Source organism: Tripterygium wilfordii, chromosome 20 (assembly GCF_013401445.1).
Source record: "Tripterygium wilfordii isolate XIE 37 chromosome 20, ASM1340144v1, whole genome shotgun sequence".
Classification (NCBI taxonomy): Eukaryota; Viridiplantae; Streptophyta; class Magnoliopsida; order Celastrales; family Celastraceae; genus Tripterygium; species Tripterygium wilfordii.
The window spans coordinates 7,336,050-7,346,149 of record NC_052251.1 but is presented as its reverse complement, the minus strand read 5'-3'; the positions used below and the strand labels follow the sequence as shown (position 1 = coordinate 7,346,149).

Sequence of the window (10,100 nt, the reverse complement as noted above, 5' to 3'; positions counted from 1 at the left end):
AACCCACGACCTCCCTCACTGCTAGAACCTATGACTCTTTAAAGTTGGGTGAGTGAATATTCAACTTACCATTTAGTAGTGAGAGAAGCGATGATATTAAATTATCCTAAAATAAATGCGAAAGGGAATTGATGGGCCGTATTCGCGTGGATCAACGACTAAGGCTTGAGTCGCAACTTTGCCTAACCCAAAGCGCATAGTACTTGGGTGTGGGTTGGATGGGTCCCCAGGCCCAGAATAATTCCCCACAAAATGTAATTTTTTTGAAAATAACCTATCGATCGATTCGGGGTTCAATAAAGTTTTGGTCACCCAAAGTCAAAGCAACACGTCACCATTTTGATTGTCCAAAATCCATGAATTATGCACGAGTGATCAAAGTGTAGCAAAAAATTTTTTTGAGTGATTGACGTTTGATTTTTGGGTGACCAAAATGAAATCTTGAGTATCTTTCAATGACCAAAAGTTTACTTAACCCAATCGATTCGATTATTTGGTTTAATCTTTAATAGTTCTACCAAGTAGGGTTAAGTGAGTAGTGCCCTAGATTGGCCCAATATTTGATAAGGAATGAACCCAAAAGGAGCTTGTATGATCCAAAGCAGCCTCACCCTATGATGATTTTTACGATTTCTAGATCACTCTCAAGTATTCTGAAGAAAAATAATTGCCTTTTTTTTTTTCTCTCTCTCTCATGTGGAGTGCCACTTGTGTTCTACATATTTCTCCCATTTCATCTGATGACGAGTAAATCTATCTTGAGTTACTGGATGTCTCAGATGGATCAAACTAGGCGGAGCGCGGTTGACTGAATGGCTGAGAAGACGAACAAACGTAAGCTATAAGGCCAAACCCAAGGTGTTTTCCTTGGGAAAGACCCTCCGATGATTAAGTTAGAAAGTAGGAAGGCGAACGCTAGGAACTTAAGGCAGAGAAGCTCTTAGCACGAAAAGTATGCAAAAGCTGTGAATGAATCTTTACCTTGTGAAGGGTACCTTTTATAGAGTTGGAATGATCCTTCTTTGTGTAGGAGTTGGACTAATATTTCCTATATGATTCGTGAGGCGAATTCTGTTTATTCTCCTTGTCATAGTAGAAGTCTTGCTATAATAACTAGGTGAAAATTCATAAAGCAAATAAACATCTCAGTTGGTGAGACGATGTATATCTTGGTTATGAGACGAGAATGGTCAGACCTCATGTTCAGATAAGAAAATATTTATCCGAGATGATTATCTAAGATCCAAGATATCACCTTAGGGTCGAGATCATCCTTGGCTCTAAGTCATACTTGATGGTATTCTGGTTGATCTTCAAGCATAAACACCTTTACGTCTTTTGTGCATGCCACGTTTCATGTTCAAATTGGTTGGTTTCGTATGGTGTCATCATCATTGTTGAATGTTCTCATTTGTATCCAACTCTTTTGTTTCTGAAAAAGTCCAATTTAGTCCCCAAAATAACAAAAATAATTTATCTTAAATCTATCATAAGGATTCAATCACATCAATAGAGATTTGAATCAATCCTTAAATGCTATTTTTTACTATTTAATTATATGATTGGGGGTACAAAACACTTGACTCAATCGGTCTACCCAAAGTTTTTTAAAAAATCTGAAAAAATCATAAATGTATAGTATTTCTCATAACAATTTTAATCTTAAACCAAAATCAAATTCATGGCGATCAAATATCAAATGTTTTGAGTTTATATGCAACGATCTAAACTTATCACTTTTTTTAATGTTCAATTCAAATTTTGTTTCGAACAAAAAAAATATACCGTTGAATTTATCATCATACCATATGATATACATTTACTACTTTTTCAGAATTTTTAAAAAATATTTTGGTGCACCAATTGTGACACTGTTTTTGAACACGGGACCTACATCCTCAATTATATGCACTCGAAAAATCCATAAGTTGTTAATTTTTATACAACCTTGATATTGTTCTATGTTGCGTGCCTTGACAAAAGAGTCCCAGAATCGGAAATAGCTACACACAGCCACCTACACAAACTCATCCATCACCGTTATTGTGACAGAGATTCTTTTTCATTAATATTTATAATTAATTAATAAATAATAAACCACAAAAAAAAATAAATTAAAAAAACGCAGCCGATATGTTCTTCCCGCCGATTCAAAATTTTGCCTGAAGAGAAGGGCAATAATGGCAATACAGAAGCTTCACATGGCAATGAGAGGATCCGACCCGAACAAATCACCTATATCTTGGAAATGTTCCTCAACGTGCCAATTTGAGAACCCGAACCCGAAATCCATACACGAATTTAGGAATGTATCGCCAAAATCGTCGTTCCAGAACCCGGTTCTCAGACTTGTTTCGCCGACGACGTCCGGCACAGAACTCGGAAAATCGAACATGTCTTGCGGAAACAGAGTACTTGACTCTTCGAGGTGCTCGCCTACCACTTCTGGGCTTTCTTTGCTTGAAATCCCACTATGCGTCTCGGCCTCCTCGTTTGAAGAAGGAGAAGGGCACCGTAACACAGAGGTCGGAGATGCGATATTGTTGTCCACAGACTCGTCTCCGGAGTTGTAACCTCCAAACAAAGCCGGTTTGCTTTCCGGCTGGGGTTTTGAAGGCGGAGTGACGAAATTTGTGAGCGCGTCGGGTCCACGCAACTGAATAGCCGCGTTGTCATAGACCATAGCAGCCTCCTCTGCCGTATCATACGTGCCTAACCAAAGACGTACACGTCGCAAAGGGTCTCTGATCTCCGCGGCCCATTTTCCCCACGGCCGCTGTCTTACGCCTCGAAACTTCTTTCCCGCCGCCGCCGGCCGAAGACTATCCGGGATACGAGCTTTTCCGGCTATAACAGACTTTTTCGCTTTTTTCCAGCTATTTCGAGACGACCTTCTCCAAACGCCATCGTTAAGGCTCATACTGGACTCTAGCACAACCTCGTTCACAAACTTCTTCACTCTCCGTCTCCCATAAACCTCACCTTCATCGTCGCTTGAAGAATCGGTCGCATCTGCATCCGTGACTGAGATTCGAATCATTCTGGGTTTTGTTTCTTGACCCGGATTTGAAGGCCTAATTAGCTTGGAATAGCTGCGATGTTCAGTGTATTTGATTGGAGGCATTACACTTGTATTCATCGATTGAATAGATGGGTTTTCTCTCTGAATCACTTTGTAGGCATTGAAGATGAAGAGTGCGAGCGTGCGGAGCTAAAGACTGAGATAGAGTAGGCAAAAAGGGGCAGATTCATTTGAGAGAATAAAGAGGGAGAGGATATAAAGAAAGCTGAGAGTGAAACACATTAAAGAGAAGCTGCTTGAAACGGAGAGAAGAATTAAAATCTACCTACAACAAGAGACTAATAGTCTCCCAAAAAGTTATGGAAGGCCGAGAAATTTCAAGGAAAGTGACAAGAAAAGGAGAGATAAAGAGTGGGAGAGTGTGAGTGGAAATATCAGGAGAGACCAAGACCCAGAAAACCCAAAAAAGAGAATGAAAATCTTTTCAAGGAAAATCACAGAGAGGGAAAGAAAAAGTGAAGGCCTGTACCAAAAGTTATGCCGGTAAAGCAAATTCAAATGGCGATGGAGAGAATCAGAGGAAGAGCAATTTAAGAGATACTGAGAAGATTGACTTGGAGAGATAAGACTACACAGTATACGCAGAAGAAGTAGGGAATTGCGGTGGAAACTAGCTGTTTTATAGGATCCAAAAACATCCGTGATCAGTAAAAACCCAAATTTTAATATATTTTTTTCTTCATAAAATTATTAGCAAATTAGTTTTGATTTTCACTAATGGACGGTTCGGGTCATACTGCGAATCATGAAATGGACGGTCAGATTTCCGGCGAGCAATTGGGGATATTTTAACGAGGCGCCGCATAAAGTGGGTGTATTTGATTCATACACGTGGCATAATGGTAATTAATTTTGTTTAATAATTCAATTTGAAATAGAATGAAATCTGTGATATTTATCTATTTTAGTAAAAAAAAAAGAGGCAACCATTTCAGGGTTGGGTAGGTCAAATGCACTATGCATGCACCAAACTACCACAAGGTACACCTAATGACCAAATATTGAAAAAAAAAAAAAAAAAGAACAATGCTATAAATATAATTAATTTCGATTCTAACGGCTCAGATTTGTTACCAGTTTTTTTTTTTACTGAGTTTTAGTGTTTTTTTTTTTATTTTTATGGTGCATATGATGATATTGCACCTGAACTCCAAATCATAAATCATAAATGAAATTGGTGGATCGGATCGTAAATAGTTTGGTGAATAATACACTAGAAGTACCCTTAATCAACAATAGGAGATATGGCATGTGAGAGCAAGGGAAGTGGTGTTTGTGAGCAACCATAATGGTTCTTTGGGAGATATGTATTGATAATGTGGATAAACCAATAAAATATATTAACACAATGGTATTAATTTGTTGGCTTGATTTGTGGTGTAATAGAGGTGAAACTCAGTATTATTTTTAGTGTAGTTGAGAGGGATTGGGGGTACGTCCAGTACCGAACTATTAACCGGTAATGTTCGTGAACCATTGGATTTTGTAAAGTAAATCCAATGATTCACTATTTAATCTGTATTTTTTTACCCTTTTCCTCATATGTTTCTCTCTCTTAATCCCTTCTACGCTATCTTTTCTTTATCTCTGTACACAACAAATTGAAACAATGTAAATTAAAATACATTTAGAACTTGGTACCAATTATAAATATTTAAATCAAAGTGGACTTGATCTCTTCTTTTGACGTATTCCACACGAATACGGAATGCTCTGATTTTTAGTTGAGTGCTTCAAACAAATTCTATGAATTTGTAATAAAATCCAGTTGGATTTGAGTGTTGGACTTGAATTTGGGACTTGATTTGCTGGACTTGAATTTGAGATTTGACTTGGATTTGAAACTTTAAAAGAATTCTAAGAATTCCAGATTTAGAGAACTTGAACTTTTACTTCCGGGACTTGACTTGAACTTGAGACTTGAAGGAATTCTAAGAATTCCGGATTTAGAGAACTTGAATTTGAAGGAAATTTGAGAGAGTCTTTAGATAGTTTCTCTCCTCCTTCTTTTCCTTTTTTCCAAATGAACTTAGTATTTATAGGCAAATGGTGAAGTGAAATTTACTTGATGTACCCTTGGCCTTAACCCTTGACATTAAGGGTATTGTAGAGAAATCACTTAATCAAATATCATCTCTTTGATTTTATTTTTATTTTATTTGAATTTTATTTTATTTGAATTTATCTTAGATTTTATCCATTTAACTAATTTAATTTGATTTTGGGCTACATAAATTGTTTTAATTTAGAACCCATTTAAAGCCCATTATTTTATTTAATTGGGCTATAAATTTTTTATGTCTACAAATGCCCCCTCAAGACTTAAGTTATCAAAGACTAGATAATTTAAGTATTGAATTATCTAATAAAATTTATTTTATCTAATCACAATTTGACTTATACTTGATAACTTGTGACCAATCCTATTTGATATAGGAGAGTTGGACTTATATAAAGCCAATGTATGCTATAGAGTCTGTGTACTCACTCTTTCAACATCACGCATAAAAGGTAAGATAGCGTGTTTTTTTTTTTTTTTTTTTTTTTTCCACCCAGCCGTGCTATCTCTATTGCTTTATTGTTTTAAGAAATTTTCATCTGACTTTCATGGCTGTGATGTTGCATGGCGCCTGCACCATAACTATACATATACATATACATATATATATATATATACACACACATGTGTATATATATATTCTTTCTTCGGCAATTGAATTTTTTTTCCTTCAAATTTCCTTGGGCAGCTGATTTTTTTTTTTTTAAATTTAGATATGGCTTCCCGCAAACCATGTTCAGCCTCGAAGACGGATTCTGAGAGTAGCTCAAACTCTAATCCACAATGGATTACAGAATCTAGTAATCCCAAACTTAAAGGGAAAACAATTCGTTTTCCAATGGCTTTTGTTGGACTTCACTCTTCTACAGGCATGCAGGGTCATCTTAAATTTCACGTCAACAGTGCAATGACTGACCGTTTTGCTATCCCCGGCGTTAATCGATTTCAAGGTTTGGATATGTCTTTGATTAGCAGATCCAAGGAATTGGTATCCACGGATGCCCGTCGTCCTGGCCTACCTTACTTGTGTATTGCACCACATCATAATGAGGATGACTTCATCCCACGACCTTTGATTGCCAAGAATATTGGGAACAAATTTATTAGATGGGGGACATCTTTGAACCCCAGAGGAGAGATTTCATATCTTAATGGATTTTGGGAGTGGTCCAGACAGGTTGCTGGACTCCTTAAGGATAGAGGCTTGGAGGATTTATCATTAGTAGTTGAAGCAGCAACGATGGAATATCATCGTCCCCCTTAAGCATATCGGGCTTTATGTGAGGTATGGTGCCCTGAAACCAATACCTTTGTAACGAGGCATGGAGAAATTGGCATTTCTCTTTGGGAAATGCGAGATATTTCCGGATTGTCTATACTTGGTGATTATTATGAAGAGGTCATTCCGAGTTTTAGGGAACTCATTGATGGAAAATCTCTTCCAGATTCTTGCCTTCATCTCTTCAAGGCTTTTCAACATATAGCCGGAGAAAAAGATATTGATCCAATCAAGCATGCAGATTGGATCAATTTTTGGTTTAATGGGGTTTCTTGGAAACCCAATCCTGGAGGAGACTCGAAATATAAGAAATTATCAAACTTGGGAAAATATGAATTTCTAAAAAATGGAACAACAACAAAAGTGTGGAGGCCCATCTGACTTGAGAGGATGGTGGACTCGGAAGTCATCTTGTTATAAAGACTTCTGTAGTCAATTTTTTCACATTGATATTTCTCCTTTAATGGTAAAGGTTGTTGAATTCTTGAATGACATTGATGACTTCCTTCAAGAGGAGAATGACACCATGCGTTTTCCATCTTTAGAAGAAAAGCAAAAGCAGTTGGCTTCTTTGGAAGATCTTATTTTTGCTCGTATGCTTATTGTTCTAGACTTGACCAAGGAACGTTGCACGATAGAAGCAGAACAAAAAAAAGTTAGACTTGAGATTTCTCGTGTAGAGAAGCGAGATAATGTTTTGTCTTCCAAACTTGACTCCATTGATGAGAAAATGAAGAAAGAAAGTGATGACCTTAATCAATTGAAGGAATCACATTCAAAGCTAGAGAAGATCCAAGTTAAGGATACCACTACAGCTGAGTCGATTACTAGACGGAAGGCAACTTTGGAAGATGGATTCCGTGGGCTAGCGAATTGGATCAAGAAGAATTAGACTTCTTTATTTATTTATTCTTTGTCATTTTGATTAGCTTTTTTTTTTTTTTTAATGTAATGAACATTCATATCAATGAATTCATTTGCGAGAATAGGAGATAGCCTGGTTGGTCAGGTTGTCTGCCCAGGACCTTGAGGTCCAGGGTTCTATTCTCACCAGGGGGTTTGGGATTTGGGTAGTTTCCCATCCGCAGTGGTGGCCTTCATGCCCCTCGGGCATGGCTTAGCGTGTGTGTGGCCTGTGGGCCTTTCAAAAAAAAAAAAAAAGAATTCATTTGCTCTTTTTTTTAATGCTATAACTTGGTGTACCATCAAGTATGCACATATAAGCATCAAACAAAGGTATTCTCATTAAAGAAAGGAACCTTAAATCATAACATGAATGTATATTTACATGCTTCGATTTTGTCCTTTCGAAATGATAATACAAAGAAATTTTTTTTTTCATTGAATTTGACTGAACTTGAAAATAAAAGACAAAGTCTTCTATTTTTATTTGGATTTGACTGAACTTGGAAATAAAAAGACAAAGTCTTTTTTTTTTTATTTGGATTTCACTGAACTTGGAAATAAAAGACAAAGTCTTTTTTTATTTGGATTTGACTGAACTTGGAAATAAAAGACAAGGTCTTTTTTTTTATTTGACTGAACTTGGAAATAAAAGACAATGACTTTTTTTTTATTTGGATTTAACTGATCTTGGAAATAAAAGACAAAGTCTTTTTTTTATTTGGATTTTGACTGAATTTGGAAATAAAAAACAAAGTCTTTTTTCTATTTGGATTTAACTGAACTTGGAAATTCCCAAGCTGCCTACATACTCCTTTTGAGGAGATCAAGTCAAACGTAGTTCCAAGGAAAGATTTTTTTTCTAACTCTTATTTTTGCCTAGACCGCCCTTTCGGGTTTTCAATCTAGCGAGTTTTTTTTTAAATACCATTCATAGTTTATACTCATATGGGCAAGGAGTATTACAATTTAATTCTAAGCGTAAAAATGCTTCAAGAATTTTCCATTGATAGGTCCGATCCGTAGACCGTCCTTGTCGATAATCTTATAAGCACCATTTGTGTAGACTTCCTTGACTACATATGGTCCATCCCATTTGGGTAGGAACTTACCCCCAGTCCGTCGAGTGATCACAATTGGCCTCCTTATAGCTAAGACCAAGTCTCCTATTTGAAATGATCGAGGACGTACTTTTTTATTGAAAGCTCTGGACATACGAGCTTGATAACATTCTAGTCGCTTTTGAGCTTCCAATCTTCTCTCGTCTAAGGACTCAAGTTCTTCCAACCTTAATTGAGCATTTTGCTCTGTTGTAAGGCTTTCTTGGATAGCAATCCTGAGAGACGGAATTTGACATTCCAATGGTACTACTGCTTCAATGCCATAAACCAAAGAATATGGTGTGGCTTGTGTTGGTGTTCGATAAGTTATTCGTTAGGTCCACAAAGCTTCTCCTACCCTTTCATGCCAATCCCTCTTTGACTTGGAGACAACTTTCTTTAGCAAAGTGGAGAGAGTTTTGTTAAAGGCTTCTGCAAGTCCATTTGCTGCTGCGTTGTACATGGAGGAATTGTGTTGGACAAAATGAAACTTTTGACAAAGTTTGTCCATTAGATTATTATAGAATGGTTTCCCATTATCAGTAATGATATATCGAGGAACTCCATATCTATAAATGATTCGACCTTGGATGAAATTGACAACGATCTCTTTTTTAACTTCTTTTAATGGAAGTGCTTCCGCCCATCTTGAGAAATAATCTGTAGTTGCCAAGATATACAAATGGCCAACAGGCGATTTTGGAGTTGTGGGTCCTACAAGATCCAAACCCCAAGCATCAAAAGGCCATGAAGCCATAGTCGGATGTAAGGGTTCCGGTGGTTGGTGTATAAAGTTCGCATGAACTTGACAAGCTTCACATCTTTTAGCATATTCCATGAAATCTTTCACCATGGTTGACCAATAATATCCCATCCTTTTTATCTGAAAGTGAAGTTTTGGTCCGGATTGATGAGCACCACATATCCCAGAATGAGCTTCTTCCAATACTTGATTCGCTTCTTCTTTGCTTAGGCATCGAAGAAACACGCCATCAAAAGAACGCCGATAAAGCGTATCTTTGTGGTAGATGAATCTAGAGGCACGTCGCCGAATTTCCATTTTATGGCGATGATCATTTGGTAACTTTCCATATTTAAGAAAGTCAATGATTGGTTGCCTACAATAATCATTTTCAGTTGTATCAACTGAGATACTATTAACTTCTGTTTCATCTTCACGTGTCCATGATGGAATTACCCATTTTTGAGAAATGGACATAATCGCGATATCTTTATCGGAGTTAGCCAATACAATAGCTAAGTTAGCCAATGCACCTGCTTGTCGATTTTCATTCCTTGGGACATGAATAATATTAACCATGTCAAATTTTTCCAAGAGCTTTATCACATGCTTTTGGTAAGGAATTAAATTGATCTTCCGGACTTCATATTTTGATAAAAGTTTATTGATAACCAACTTAGAATCTCCAAAAACTTCAAGCTGTCCGAGTTGCATCTCTAAAGCCATTTCCAAGCCAATTATCAAGGCTTGGTATTCCGCCACATTGTTGGAACACATCTCCGTCAATGTAAAGGAGAAAGGCATGACTTCATTTTGAGGGGTGGGTAGGAACTTGCCCCCCTTCTTCAAAGGTAGATTGTGCTGATATGGGTTCTTCATCAGAAGATGATTCGGAATTGAATTCTTTTTCAGTCACTTCCTCAATTGTGACGTGA

The 10,100-nt window shown here is 37.0% G+C and overlaps 1 protein-coding gene across 1 annotated transcript; it reads right to left on the bottom strand.

Moving 5' to 3' along the window:
- Nucleotides 1-2,018: 2,018 nt before the first annotated feature.
- On the bottom strand, nucleotides 2,019-3,669 carry LOC119986737 (ethylene-responsive transcription factor CRF2-like). Its single transcript, XM_038831417.1, has one exon. The coding sequence runs from the start codon at nucleotides 3,137-3,139 to the stop codon at nucleotides 2,198-2,200; it is 942 nt and encodes a 313-aa protein (XP_038687345.1). The 5' UTR covers nucleotides 3,140-3,669; the 3' UTR covers nucleotides 2,019-2,197.
- Nucleotides 3,670-10,100: the final 6,431 nt, after the last annotated feature.